The 16,042-nt window shown below is 41.1% G+C and overlaps 1 protein-coding gene across 12 annotated transcripts in view; it reads right to left on the bottom strand.

The window, feature by feature from the left end:
• Positions 1-16,042, bottom strand: part of ptprub (protein tyrosine phosphatase receptor type Ub) — a 350,658-nt gene that overhangs the window by 22,290 nt on the left and 312,326 nt on the right. For 10 of the 12 annotated variants that reach the window (XM_031793031.1, XM_031792998.1, XM_031793036.1 and 7 more), the window contains 6 exons: positions 14,664-14,700; positions 14,018-14,115; positions 13,167-13,283; positions 4,102-4,256; positions 3,567-3,702; positions 3,101-3,250 (listed from right to left, as the gene is read on the bottom strand). In XM_031793031.1, the coding sequence (XP_031648891.1) occupies positions 3,101-3,250; positions 3,567-3,702; positions 4,102-4,256; positions 13,167-13,283; positions 14,018-14,115; positions 14,664-14,700 (693 nt within the window). The remainder of the gene's footprint in view (positions 1-3,100; positions 3,251-3,566; positions 3,703-4,101; positions 4,257-13,166; positions 13,284-14,017; positions 14,116-14,663; positions 14,701-16,042) is intronic. The other 2 variants (XM_031793010.1, XM_031793046.1) reach the window with 1 other exon arrangement.

The following is a 16,042-nucleotide window of genomic DNA, read 5'->3' as shown; positions in this document are numbered from 1 at the left end:
CACATTCATGCACTGATGTACATACACCTGCACCAGACCTTAAAAAAATTATTAATTTTCATAGATCTTTATTCAAATATTTTTTTAAGTAGTAGAGTAACTATTTGTTCCCCCAGAACAATTTTGCTGTGGGAACGAACAGTTAATTTGGAGGTGACTACAACCATTTGTGCCTGTGTAATAAACTGTAATTACTTTCGGAGCAGCAAAATATTTGTATTTGTTATGGATCCCCATTACTCAACCATGCACCTTAGAAGCTGCTGCCCTATGCACATAGACATGGAATCACTGGTCACTTTAATAATGCTTACATACCATTTGATTAATTTCATATGTATATACTGTATTCTACTGTATTTTAGTCAATGCCACTCCGACATTGCTGGTCCTAATATTTATACATTTCTTAATTCCATTCTTTTACTTTTAGATTTCTATGTATTGTTGTGAATTGTTAGATACTACTGCCCTGTTGGAACAGAAATATTTCGCTACACCCGCAATAACATCTGTTAAATATTCTATATTTCCTGGGGTCCATCAAAATTAAGGAAGTTTATACAATTTAAAAAACATTACAACACAATCACAACAGATTTCACAAGACATTAAGTGTGTGCCCTCAGGTCACTACTCTACTACCACATATCTACAACACAAAATCCATATGTACGTGTGTGTATAGTGTGTATGTTATCGTGTGTGTTTATGCATGTCTGTGCCTGTGTCTCGTCACAGTCCCTACTGTTCCATAAGGTGTATTTGTATCCGTTTTTTAAAATCTGATTCTACTGCTTGCATCAGTTACTTGATGTGGAATAGAGTTCCATGTAGTCATAGCTCTATGTAGTATTGTGCTTCTCCTATGGTCTGTTTTGGACTTGGGGGCTATGAGGAGACCTCTGGTGACATCCCTTGTGGGGTATGCATGTGTGTCCGAGCTGTGCGCCAGTTGGTAAAACAGACAGCTCAGTGCATTCACCATGTCAATACCTCTCACAAATATAAGTAGTGATGAAGTCAATCTCGCCTCCACTTTGAGCCAGGAGAAATTGACATGCATATTATAAATGTTAGCTCTTGGTGTACATTTAAGGGCGATCCGTGCTGCCCTGTTCTGAGCCAATTGCAATTTTCCTAAGTCCTCCTTTGTGGCACCTGACCACACAATGGAACAGTAGTCCAGGTGCGACAAAACTAGGGCCTGTAGGACCTGCCTTGTTGATAGTGTTGTTAAGGCAGCAGATCAACACTTTATTATGGACAAACTTCTCCCCATCTTAGCTACTGTTGTATCAGTATGTCTTGACCATGACAGTGATCCAGGGTTACTCCAAGCAGTTTAGTCACCCCAAATTCCAGCAAATATTCTTTACATCATAAACATAAGAATCCCTACAAAACGTCTTGCATGACCTATAATAGACTATATTAGGCCCAGTCTTTGGAACTTTGGGTTTCCTAGATATTAGCATGTTGTTACATAATACTTTGGTAATAGTTTTTTAATTGCAGAGCAATTAGCTGAGAGTTTGTCACTACTGTACACAAGAGAAATAGTGACTGTTCCTTATTCCACTGTAACAATTCCATTATTAAGCAATTTCCAAAGTCCTATGTAACAACAATGTTGCTATTGTAATAATCAAAGTTACTATATTACTTTATGTCTCACTCATTATAAAAATATGTCTTGTTCATTTTGAAGCAGCAAAAGTGGTCTACTCTAATGTCCCTCGTGCATTTTATTCTAGCTGTAGGCTAAGACCTATCCAAACCATGTACTTATGATCATATATTTATACTAATTCAACTACCGTAAAACTTATTTGATTAAATCACTGAACACAAAAGTTTACTTATCAGAGGAAGGCTTCTACTTGAGCCAGGTGTCTATTTGAGCCAGGTGTCTAATGCACACCGCTTTTGCTGATTTGTATGGTTAATCGTTTAATTTCAGCATTAATTTCCATCATTCTATTATATATATTATTATTTTTTTCCTGCACTAATCTGTTTTCATTTATATACGGTCACGTTTCTTTTGTCTTAGTATTCCTCTATAAACAAAACAACAGAGGGCGATCGGACGATTTCTGGGGGTCTGTACAACCAAAGTTGTTGACAACTTTTTTGCTTGCCAGTTAGCTAGCAGTTCTCAGCTGTTAGCAGCCAATGCCTAGCTGTTTCTTACTGGAGATAAAAACTTTTCAAGTCATTACCGAATTATGTAATGTAACATATCTAACATTTAACCTCAAACAATTCATGGTAATTCATGGTAACCTCGTAAATAATTAATTTAGACACGTTTATTTGCTGAAATGTGTGTCGTTGCCAGGCTATTAAAAGGGACAGGCAGCTATTTGAGATGCTGCCTTTAATTGAAGTTGTACAGTTGTAAAAGTGTTTCAGTCTTTATCAAATGTTTGACATCAAATATATATGTTTAGTTTTTAAATAACTTGCATATCTTCATCTCTTCATATTCATATCTTCAAATATTATTTGGTTTTCTGAAACATATCAAAATACTTAAATTGTTTTTCTGAGACCTGTAATTTGAATATCAAGGAAAATAGTTTACTTTTAGTTTAAACTCTACATAAAATATATTCGATAACCTTGAATATTTGAAAAGTTGGTATTTTCAAATAAACTACAAAATACAACTATTTTCACCTTGGTTCTGATGTGCACACATGCACCTTTTTGTCAGCTCTTCCGCATTGTAACTCCTTTCTCTCTACACCATCTGTTGACTTTTAAGAGCTTGTGCCACTTAGTGATTGACTGTATTTTTCCACAAGAGTGCCGTTTTAATCAGTCTAAATTGTCCTGTTTTCTGCTACAATGTGCTGGGCTTCTGAACCATCCAGCATCGTTACATCAACTGACTTCAGGTCAGACACAACTTCTGTCTGATCCCCACCAGTCCACTAGCAACAAAGTCATAATATCCAACAGTGCTTCAATTTAGTATTCTAGGTTGGGGTTGTGTTGTTTAGTCTTAACCTTTTCTGAGAAGTCACTGAAAACAAATAGTATTTCACAACGAAACAGAAGGTAAATTATTCCATTCCGGTGTGTGACTGACCTGGAACTCTTCTCGTAGCTGGGAGGAGTTGCTCTGAGAGTCCACCCGCAGCATGTCTTTGTAGGTGAGGGCAAACTCATTCACCAAAATGGCCGTCTCTCCACACAGACAAGCCTCCAGGATGGCATCATGGATGAATATGTACTGCTCCTTCAGATAGAGAGAAAGGGGGGAGGGAGCGGGGTATGGATAGAGAAAGAAGAGAGAGAGAGAGAGAGAGAGAGAGAGGGGAGAGAGAGAACATGAAGAACATAGGATGATATCACAAAGAAAGTGGGCGAGGAATGGTACAGAGGATGGGGTGGGGGGGTGTTAGAGAGAAAGCGAGAGGGAGAGAGATAAGAAAGAGAGAACAGGGAGAGTTAGAACATAAAGAACATAGGACCGCATCACAAAGAAAGAGTATGAGTTGTGGAAGGGTGGCGGGAGAGAAATATCATTATATACTGTAGACTAGCCCATTCACCTCTGTCTGGATCATGTTAATGCGTCGTGAGCACAGGGTTTTGACACAGTTGTAGATGTCCACCACGCCCTCACACTCGGCCATGTCCAGCATGACGTCCAGCACGATGTAGCAGCCTGTGCGGCCCGCCCCCACACTGACACAGGGAGAACAGCATGTCACTCTCACTGAACTCTGACCCTTTAGAACAAGCCTTCACATACAATACTGTAATAACAGTGTACAGATAAGGGTCAAAAAGCAACTCTTGGCTCTCTCTTTTTGGGTGACATGAAAATAATAGAATCAGGGCTAGGGATGGATGCAATTCCCCTATACAAGGCTTTAACCATAGCAGGTAAAACTGGCTGATATAGCGTCCTACTCATAACGTAAAATGATTAAAGTTTTATGTAAAACTGATTACAATTATGTCATTTCAACCAGTTTTGCCCACTGGGACTAAGCTTTAAAAACAAAGTAGTAACGGTTACATGAGTATTGACAGCTAGCAGGAAGTGGTGTACTGCAGTGTGCGTTGATTGGAGGCTGGTACCTGCAGTGGACGACCACGGGTCCGGCATCAGGGGGAGTGGATGCTTTGACCCGCCGTATGAAGGCCAGCAGGCCTGTGGCGTGGTAGGGAACCCCATGCTCCGGCCAGGACGTGAAGTGGAACTGACGCACCTCGTGTTTAGCGGAGTAGCCCCTCTGGAAATACAACATCAGAAGAATAAAAAGATTAGATGAGTTACAGAGCCTTCAGCCTGAATTCAAAATGGATTAAACATGTTTTTTTCCCCCTCACCCATCTACACACAATACCCCATAATGACAAAGTGAAAACTTGATTTTAGAAATGTTAGAACATTTATTGAAAATCAAAAACAGATATCTAATTTACATAAGTATTCACACCCATGGGTGAATACTTTGTAGAAGCAACTTTGGCAGATATTACAGCTGTGAATCCTTCTGGGTAAGTTTCTAAGAGCTTTGCACACTCGGATTGTGCAAAATGTTGCCCATTATTCTTTTCAAAATCCTTTAAGCTCTGTCAAATTTGTTGTTGATCATTGCTAGACAACCATTTCAGGTCTTGCCATAGATTTTCAAGTAGATTTATATCAAAACTGTAACTCTGCCACTCAGGAACTTTCACTATCTTGTTGGTTAGCAATTCCAGTATTGATTTGGCCTTGTGTTTTAGGTTTGTATTCCAAGGCATAGAAGGTATTGGAGTGGCAATCACAAACCCTGACCTCAATCAAATTTGTGGGCAGAACTGAAAAAGCATGTGCGAGCAAGGAGGCCTACAAACCTGACTCAGTTACACCAGCTCTGTCAGGAGGAGGGACAAAATTCAGCCAAGTTATTGTGGGAAGCTTGTGGAAGCCTACCCGAAACATTTGACCCAAGTTAACAATTTAAAGGCAATGCTAGTAAATACTAATTGAATGTATGTAAACTTCTGACCCACTGGGAATGTGATGAAAGAAATAAAAGATGAAATAAATCATTCTCTCTCCTATTATTCTGACATTTCAAATTCTTCAAATAAAGTGGTGATCCTAACTGACCCAAGACAGGGAATTTTTACTAGGATTAAATGTCAGAAATTGTGAAATATTGAGTTTGAATGTATATAGGGTATATAACAAAGTATTGAGATAAACTTTTGTTATTGACCAAATACTTATTTTCCACCATAATTTGCAAATAAATTCCTTAAAAATCCTACAATGTGATTTTCTGGATTTTTTTTCTAATTTTGTCTGTCATAGTTGAAGTGTACCTATGATGAAAATTACAGGCCTCTCTCATCTTTTTAAGTGGGAGAACTTGCACAATTGGTGGCTGACTAAATACTTTTTTGCCCCACTGTACATAGACACACTGGCTTTACTCAAAGTCAGTGGCATGTCGCTAGTAAAGATTGAAAAAAGTAGGGGGCCTAGACAGCTGCCCTCGGGAATTCTTGATTCTTCCTGGATTATGTTGGAGAAGTTTCCATTAAAGAACACCCTCTGTGTTCTGTTAGACAGGTAACTCTTTATCCACAATATAGCAGGGGGTGTAAAGCCATACATAACACATACGTTTTTTTCCAGCAGCAGACTATGACCGATCACGTAAAAAACGCACCGAAGTCTAACAAAACAGCACCCACAAGCATTTTATTATTCATTTCTCTCAGCCAATCAGTCATTTGTGTAAGTGCTGTGCTTGTTGAATGTCCTTCCCTATAAACTTGCTGAAAGTCTGGTAGTCTAGTGGTTAAGAGCATTGGGCCAGTAACTGAAAGGTTGCTGGATCGAATCCCCAAGCTGATGAGGTAAAAATCTGTTGTTCTGCCCCTGAGCAAGGCTTTAATCCACTATTCCTTGGGTGCTGAAGACGTGAATGTCGATTATGGCAGCTCCCCACACATTTCTGATTCAGAGGGGTTGGGTTAAATGTGGAGGACACATTTCAGTTGAATGCATATTCAGTTTCTCTCGTCAATTTATTTACTGTAAAATTGTACCTGGTCAAACAATTTTTTCCAAAAGTTTACTCAGGGTTGGTAACAGGCTGATTGGTCAGCTACTTGAGCCATTAAAAGGGGACTTGGCTAGTCTTTGGTAGCGGAATTACTTTTGCTTCCCTGCAGGCTTGGATGCACACACTTTCTATTAGGCTTAAATTGAAAGTTTGGCAAATATGAGTGCCAATGTCGTCCGCTATAATCCTCATATATTTTCCGTTCGAGTTGTCAGACCCCGGTGGCTTGGAATTGTTGATAGAAAACAATAATTATTTCACCTCTTCCACACTCACTTTAAGGAATTCAAAATTACAATGCTTGTCTTTCATCATTTGGTCAGATGTACTTGGATGTGTAGTGTCAGTAATATAATTTGGTTTTGTGATGAACGATGCATCTGATTTAATGAGCGGAGTTTGCTTTTTTCCCCAAAATTTCATTTTAAATGTGCGCCAAAGCTTTTTACTATCAATATTCATGTTATTTATCTTTGTGTCATAGTGTAATTTATATTCTATTTAGTCACATGATTTCTTAAATTTGCAACACGTTTGCCAATCGGTGGTGCAGCCAAATCTATTTGCCATTCCTTTTGCCTCATCCCTCTCAACCTTCTATTCCTCATCAATCCATGGGGATTTAACAGTTTTTACAGTCATTTTCTTAATGGGTGCATGCTTATTAGTAACTGGAATAAGCAATTTCATAAACGAGTCAAGTGCAGTGTCTGTTTGCTCCTCATTACACACCACGAACCAACAAATATTCTTCACATCAACAACATAGGAATCACTTCAAAACTTATTGTATGACCTCTTATACACGATATTAGGCCCAGCATGTGGAACTTTGGTTTCCTAGATATGGCTACTATATTGTGATCACTACATCCAATGGATTTGGATACCGCTTTAAACCAATTACTAAAGATGTGATCAATGTTGATGATTTAATTCCTGTGCTGTTTGTAACTACCCTGGTAGGTTGACTGATACCCGTGAACCAGGTTAAAGGCATTGGTTACAGTTTGAAGCTTTTTCTTGAGTGGGCAGCTTGATGAAAGCCAGTCAATATTGAAATCGCACAGAAAATATACCTCTCTGTATCACATTCATTATCAAATATTTCACAGATGTTATACAAATACTGACTGTAAGCACTTAGTGGTCTATAGCAGCTTCACACAAGAATGGGCTTTAGGTGAGGCAGATTAGCCTGTAGCAATATTACTTAATCAGTATTTAACATGAGATCCTCTCTAAGCTTTACAGGAATGTGGTTCTGAATATAAACACTACTGGCATTTCTGTAAATGTTTATAACCCTGTATTGCTCCCACTGTATCAAAGATATTATCCAAGTATATCAGAGATAGAATATGTCATCCGTTACTAGAAAATTATTGATATCATGATGAACCTTGTTTCTTAATCTACATATGTTTACGTGGGCTAATTGTTTACTTGTTTTCAATGCTTTACTGGGAAGCTTGGCAGCAGTAGATGTGCACATGTTCTTTATGTTAGCGCAGGGTAAGCGCCACACAGCGAACGTCCTACTAGAGCACACCATCTCAGTGCTAACAATATAAAACATGATTACTGCATACAATAGCTGTAGGATCAGCAGAGGCATTCAGGGCAGTAAGAGGGAAATAAATTAGGTTATTCCAACGCCCCTGGTATAATTGTACATTTTCTGAAACCTTATGACAACTCAGCATCACAATGGTAGAGATTAACTGAGCTGGGCATGGGTCATTGATAAGTCAGTCTCAACGCAGCCTTATAATGTTGTGAAAGGATTCAGGAACACAAACGATTTGGGTGGATCTCATCCTCTATCTAAAACGTGTTTTGTTTCCAAAAGGTATCGAAATTGTCAACAAATGTTACATTGAGCTGCAATAATCACATAGCCAGTTGTGAAGAGATACTGTCCAACTGAAATTGTCCTGCTGAAAGGTGAATTAATCTCCCAATGTCTGGTGGAAAACAGACAATCAGGTTTTCCTTTAGGATTTTGCCTGTGCTTAGCGCCATTCCACTTATTTTTTATCCTGAGAAACTCCCCAGTCCTTAACGATTACAGGCATACCCATAACATGCTGCAGCCAGCAATATTCTTGAACATATGAATAGTGATACTCAGTAATGTGTTGTATTGCATTTGACCCCAACGGAACATTTTGTATTCCGAACAAAATGTTAATTGCTTTGTCACATGTTTATCAGTATTACTTTAGTCATTAGAGATTCATCGATAGGGGGCTAAGCCTCTTTTAGGGGGTCTGGGCATACTCCCCCAGGATTTTTTTGAAAGCCCCCAAAAATGTCTCTTCATCAGGTATTTTAGAGTAACAACGGGTGTAAAATAATGTTATTTTTGGTCAAGGTTGGCTAAAAGTATACCCATCTTAGTTTATGTTTGACACCTATCTAATATGACTTACTTAAATTCTATCCAAATAAAGAAATGAAAGTCCCACACACACACAGAGAAAGAGACAGAGAGAGAGTGAGAGAGAGACAGAGAGAGAGTGAGAGAGAGAGAGTGAGAGAGAGAGTGAGAGTGAGAGTGTGAGAGAGAGAGAGTGAGAGTGAGAGACAGAGAGTGAGAGAGAGAGTGAGAGTGAGAGTGTGAGAGAGAGAGAGTGAGAGTGAGAGACAGAGATAGAGTGAGAGAGTGAGAGAGTGAGAGAGAGTGAGAGAGACAGAGAGAGAGTGAGAGAGAGACAGAGAGAGAGTGAGAGACAGAGAGTGAGATAGAGAGTGAGAGTGAGAGTGAGAGAGAGATAGAGTGAGAGTGAGAGACAGAGAGAGAGTGAGAGAGTGAGAGAAAGAGTGAGAGTGAGAGAGAGTGAGAGAGAGTGAGAGAGAGTGAGAGAGAGAGAGACAGAGAGAGAGTGAGAGTGAGAGAGTGAGAGAGAGAGTGAGAGAGTGAGAGAGAGAGACAGAGAGAGAGTGAGAGAGACAGAGAGAGAGTGAGAGAGACAGAGAGAGAGTGAGAGAGACAGAGAGAGAGTGAGAGAGACACAGAGACACAGACAGACAGACAGACAGACAGACAGACAGACAGACAGACAGACAGACAGACAGACAGACAGACAGACAGACAGACAGACAGACAGACAGACAGACAGACAGACAGACAGACAGAGACAGACAGAGAGAGAGAGACACATGCAGGTCATATTATACCATTAGAAAAAACAGTATCATCCACAATGGGGCAAAACTAAATTCAACTAATGAGCTAAATAAAATAAAAAGGAATTAGGAATCAAATCTGATAAAAATAGGAAGTTCCCAAACAAATAATACACCCTATATTACGCAACTGCTCCTTTCTGCTTCTCTCTTTTGATGCTTATTTTGTGGGTGGACGCATCAAAGTGTACCTCCTATTTTGAAAGGTGGCAAAGCGGTCAATGACACTATTGTTGCTTAGTGGCCCAAGCACTTTACCCTCAATGGACATGGCTGCAAGAACCCCCTAAAATAGGCTTAGCAACATCCCTGCTGTACATACTTCCTTATTTTCACTCTGTCAATTAGGTTAGTAAAAATTGGGCCTCCCGGGTGGCGCAGTGACTCTGGGTTCGGGCCCAGGCTCTGTCATAACCGGCCGCGACCGGGAGGTCCATGGGGCGACGCACAATATGCAGAGCGTCGTCCGGGTTAGGGAGGGTTTGGCCGGTAGGGATATCCTTGTCTCATCGCGCACCAGCGCCTCCTGTGGCAGGCCAGGCACAGTGCAATCAAGGAAGCTAGGTGCACGTGTTTCCTCCGACACATTGGTGTGGCTGGCTTCCGGGTTGGATGCGCGCTGTGTAAAGAAGCAGTGCGGCTTGGTTGGGTTGTGTATCGGAGGACGCATGACTTTCAACCTTCGTCTCTCCCGAGCCCGTACGGGAGTTGTAGCGATGAGACAAGATAGTAGCTACTAACAATTGGATACCACAAAATTAGGGAGAAACAGGGGGTAAAATTTAAAAAATCCCCCCCCCCAAAAAATTACTATTGGTATCATGGTGAAACCCCCGCGTGGTTTCCTTCCTCTCTGGCAACTGAGTTAGGGAGGACATGGAAGTGTAATTAAAGGGATATTTAATGTATGTTTTCTATACCCATCTACCAATAGGTGCCCTTCTTTGCGAGGCATTGGAAAACCTCCCTGGTCTTTGGGGAAGAATCTGTGTTTGAAATTCACTGCTCGACTGAGGGACATTACAGATAATTGTATGTGTTGGGTACAGAGACGAGGCAGTCATTCAAAATCATGTTAAACACTATTATTGCACACAGAGTGAATCCATGCAAAGTAAACTCAGCAAAAAAAGAAGTCCCTTTTTCAGGACCCTGTCTTTCAAAGATAATTCATAAAAATCTAAATAACTAAACATATCTTCATTGTAAAGGGTTTAAATACTGTTTCCCATGCTTGTTCAATGAACCATAAACAAAAAATGAACACGCACCTGTGGAACAGTCGTTAAGTCATTAACAGCTTACAGACGGTAGGCAATTAATGTCACAGTTATGAAAACATAGGACACTAAAGAGGCCTTTCCACTGACTGTGAAAAACACCAAAAGAAAGATGCCCAGGGTCTGAGCTCATCTCTGTAAACGTGCCTTAGGCATGCTGCAAGGAGGCATAAGGACTGCAGATGTCACCAGGGAAATAAATTGCAATGTCCGTACTGTGAGACGCCTAAGACAGCGCTACAGGGAGACAGGAGGGACAGCTGATCATCCTCGCAGTGGCAGACCACGTGTAACAACACCTACACAGGATCGGTACATCCGAACATCACACCTGCGGGACAGGTACATGATGGCAACAACAACTGTCCGAGTTACACCAGAAACGCACAATCCCTCCATCAGTGCTCAGACTGTCTGCAATAGGCTGAGAGACGCTGGACTGAGGGCTTGTAGGCCTGTTGTAAGGCAGGTCCTCACCAGACATCAACGGCAACAACGTCGCCTATGGGCACAAACCCACCGTAGCTGGACCCATTCAGAACTGTCAAAAAGTGCTCTTCATTGACAAGTCGCGGTTTTGTCTGATTCGTGTATATCGTCGAAGGAATGAGCATTACACCGATGCCTGTACTCGGGATCGATTTGGAGGGTCCGTCATGGTCTGGGGTGGTGTGTCACAGCATCATCGGACTGAGCTTGTTGTCATTGCAGGTAATCTCAACACTGTGTGTTACAGGGAAGACATCCTCCTCCCTCATGTGGTACCCATCCTGCAGGCTCATCCTGACATGACCCTCCGGAATGACAATGCCACCAGCCATACTGCTCATTCTGTGTGTGATTTCCTGCAAGACAGGAATGTCGGTGTTCTGCCATGGCCAGCGAAGAGGCCAGATCTCAATCCCATTGAGTACGTCTGGGACCTGTTGGATCAGAGGGTGAGGGCTAGGGGCATTCCCCCCAGAAATGCCCGGGAACTTGCAGGTGCCTTGGTGGAAGAGTCGGGTAACATCTCACAGCATGAACTGACAAATCTGGTGCAGTCCATCAGGAGGGGATGCACTGCAGTACTTAATGCAGCTGGTGGCCACACCAGATACTGACTGTTACTTTTGACCCCCCTCCCTTTGTTCAGGGACACATTATTCCATTTCTGTTAGTCACATATCTGTGGAATTTGTTCAGTTTATGTCTCAGCTGTTGAATCTTGTTATGTTCATACAAATATTTACACGTTAAGTTTTCTGAAAATAAACGCAGTTGACAGTGAGAGTTTCCTTTTTGCTGAGTTTATTATGTGACTTGTTAAAAGTCCAGCATAGATCCAGCAACAAATTGACACTATTGTTGAGTATAGCTACAGTGAAGCATGGACTACATGGTCCTGTGGGACTGGAATCCCCATGTGTGTTTAACTCTCCACCATGGATGTAACATTAACTCCAGCTGCAATCTGACAGCCAGATCTAGGCTTTACTCTGTTACTCTGAGCTTGAGGAGGCTCGTGCTCAATGGGGAACTAGGCGGCAGACGCATCACTGTAATTTCCTCCTCTGAGCCGAGTTGACAAAGTAAAGAAAATATTTGGAGAGAGAGAGAGAGAGATCCCCCCCAAAAAAATGTACTCAGAAGACGAGGCTCATTGAAAACAAACTGTCAACTTCTCCTAAAATCTCTGCTTGATAAGTGGCGTACAGTAGTGCTCCCACGGAGAGTGGCGGCAACAGTGAAACAATAATGCTGTGTTTGTGCCACTGTCAATCCGCAGAGTTGCTCTGAGCTGCTCCATGGATAAACCCTGGTGTTGATTGACAGGATGGTCCACTGAGAGCAACGAACACTTCAAGTGCAGGCGCTGTCATTGTAGAAGCAGCAGTGCCTCAGCAGTGTGGGAGAGAGGGGGGGAGGTTTAAGTAGCTTGAGTTATTAAATCCTCTCACTGCAGGCATATTTAATCAGAGGGCCTTCGATGATCATCGTCTCTGAGTCACATCGGTCTGTACATCAGGAGCTGTTGTTTATTCTAATCTCTCTACATCGTATTTATGCATCATCAGGAAGTAAGACACTGTCTACTCAATTCAGCGTATGCCAACTGCTGCGGTCTCTGCAATGTTTATGAGTATTGGGAAGGAGACTGGTACAGGGGCCAACTCAGTAACAAAGGAGAGAAAAGAACCATAGAGCCAGAGTATTATTTCTTACTATCACCTCTCTCTAGTCAGAGACAGGCTGCTATTTGTCAGCTAAGTGCCTTTATCACAGAGTCAAATAGGGCTAAGGGAGCCATGTTCTCTGGGTAGGATGCATTCACAACAGAAGCACCTCATAATTGAGACAGATTGAATGCTGGTTCTGTTCAGTTGGACTGATAAACACCACAGACTCTTTAATCGAAAACTGCCTGGAAACGCCGGCTGAAGAAACAATGCCATCATGGTATGTCTAAGCAGTGAAGCCATAAGAAACCAAAAATAAGGAAAGAATGTGGGAAAGATGCTTAGTAGTAGCTGGGATTTGTCCTGTATAAGTAAAAGCCATGTGATATTGGTCTTAGACGTAGACTGACTCAATGTCAAAACATGTGCAGAATGGTTGGACTTACCCTCTCCATGGCAAAAGTACGAACGGTGTACTCTGAAAGTGTTTCCGTCTTCAGCAGTGTAATCTTGATGTCTCCATACATCTCACTGTCATCAGGCCAGTATTTACAGCATTTCACCTGGTCAACAGGGACAAATAACATTTGATCAAATGTGCATACAATGATAGTCACAGAAATGTGTTTGACCAACCAGTGTTCCTTGTTGGTGAATTATGCTACCTACTGCTCAGCATGAAATACATTTAAGGAAAGAAGACACAGAACAATTATACTTACATTCAGCTCCAACAAAATCAACCAGTTCTTCCATAGATAGAGGTGGTAAATATAGTAGTCTTTAATGATGGGGAACATAATATCTAGAACTGGGCCACCACTAATGTTTTCCATTAAGGCACAAAGGATTTAGTCATTTTTAATTTAGGTTAGATGTTATTTTGAGTCAGCTGACAAACAATCCAGCGCTAGGAGGGAACAGCAAAGTTGATGTACCTATATTGATAGAAACATTGTCATCTTAACAACTATGTCTATGTTTATGATTTCAGAAGAAAAAAATGGGACTCTCACTATAGTATTTACATTCTGCTGGCGTTTCAATTGCTCTAACAATGATGTCTGTCTGAGCAAATAGTAAGGGACCTGAACACAGTAGAGAAAATTGAATTGTGTCCCCTTTTGTGCTTATATATATAATATATATAAAATATATATATATAAAATATATATATATAAAATATATATATATAAATAAGAAGTCTATGACTGGATGGATGGATTGCTGGCTAGATGGAAGCAATGGTGCTGGGGATAGGTGTGTATGAGGAGAGAGGTGTGAGTGTGAGACTCACCCTGCCTACCTCTACCAGTTTAGTGATCATGACGATGCTGAAGCAGTTCTCCTGCCACACCATCCTCCAGAAGTCATACACTGTCTCCTGTTTGGGCCCTATGGGACAGAAAGGTAAAACCACCACATCATCCATCTCAGTCAAAAACAGTTTGCTGTAAATACAAATTATCAATATGACTAGGGCCTGGATTGTTTCCTGACCACGTGACCCGATACTACTGTACTAAGTCACTTTTCTTGGACACAGGATCAAGGTACATGCAGCTAGGTTATAAGTAGGGCCAAAGAGTTTTTCCTGGTCAGGTCACATGCCCTACTATAATTAACGTTGTGCTGTACAGTGCTTCATGGCAGTGTTTATTGGTCTGTGCCAGCGAACAGTGGCTCAGTATGAGAAGTGACAGGTGAAACAGATCATGAGTCTCTCTCTCTCTCTACTAGGAGAGGGTTTAACTGATGCTAGGGTGTGTATCTACAACGTCCAAATATGCACGCACCCAAAAAGGAAACTGATGTGTACACGAGCATGATGTGTCACTGTTGCTAGATCCTATGTGGAAGTTCATTGGGTAGGTTGGTCAACCTCGAATTATCACACAAAAACACACACATGCACCCAACTCCAGACATGGCGGAATACTCACCCTGAGTGGCTATGAAGTGGTTGGATCGATGGTAGCCCTGAAAAAGAGAACAGGGATGACATGCTGAGTAAGCTATCTGTGCCTCAGACAGCGCTTTCTCACCTTCTCCTCCCTCCTTCTCCTCTCTCCCTCCCTCTCTTCTAGCACGGATCACCCTTCCTTCTCACTACTGTCCAATTCCCTCAGTAACATCATGTTTCCTGTCATTCCAACACCACTCACAAAAATTCCAGAGAAAATATGGTGTGCCGTCAGACACCCAAGTATGCCCACAGTTTGGTGTGCATGCTAAATAAACCCCTCCTAAAAGCACAACTAATTATGACGCCTGAGAAAAAGAGTTCCATCGCATGTCAGGCTTTACCTAAAAGCTGTCATCAACTTCTAAAAGCGTGTGCAAATCCCCCCACACAGACGTCACAACAAACATGGTTACGATATAACAGAATGAGACAACACAAAACTTTGTTTGGCATTGAGAGAGATGAGAGAGAGACTGTAGTCCCAGAGTGATTCAGAACATCCACTTTGCCCATCGAAATTATGCTTTTCAGGATACTACGCTACGTTTAAGTCCCATAAAAATAGCAAATCTGATTTCATTATTCAACACAATGCACAAAATAATACGTTCTCCTTGTATTATCACAGTTGGTTTACTGCTCCAAAATACAGATTTTTTTTCACGTTTTAGCACATTTTGCACAATTATAAAAAAAAAATGCAATGGGATATAGAGGAAATAGTACAGTTTTAAAGCACATTTACTGTAATTCAACACATTTAGCCATTGGGCGGAGAGAAAAAAATGAACCGTTTTACAGATAATTTCCTGCAATTCTACACATGTTGCAATAGGATGGTGAGAAATGTTAGCAGTGAGACTGACTAACAAAATCAATGGAGGCTGGTAATTCAACCACGATAACAAGTTTAAATAGCTGGCTGCTAAACTAACTTAACGATCTACAACCTTTTAGCTGACATGGGCTAATTGACTTACTATCAGTGACTGGGATAACGAGAATAACTGCTGATGCACAACCTAATTTTGAAAATGCACTTTGTGTATTCTACTTTTCTAACTCGCAACAGTAAGTTGAGACTAGCTTTTGTGTGTGTGTGTGTGTATGGGGAGGGGTATCTAGATACAGTGGAGATGCGGTGCTCAACCAAAAGAGGAAAAAGCAACGTTGAAAAAAAGGGATTCACAAAATATATGTGACTCGCTTCAGGAACCTAGGTGTTTGTAGTGCATCACTACTTCACATTTATTTTCTTTTTTAAAAATCTAACACTGCTTTTTTGAACGATATCAAAGTGTTGATCTCCACTTTCTGGAGGACCGAGTTTTGAAATCAGTGGAATGCCCGGGGGAA

The sequence above is a fragment of the Oncorhynchus kisutch genome, linkage group LG2 (genome assembly GCF_002021735.2).
Source record: "Oncorhynchus kisutch isolate 150728-3 linkage group LG2, Okis_V2, whole genome shotgun sequence".
In the NCBI taxonomy this organism is placed as follows: Eukaryota; Metazoa; Chordata; class Actinopteri; order Salmoniformes; family Salmonidae; genus Oncorhynchus; species Oncorhynchus kisutch.
The sequence above is the reverse complement of the archived record's forward strand: the minus strand, read 5'-3'. Positions and strand labels throughout refer to the sequence as shown.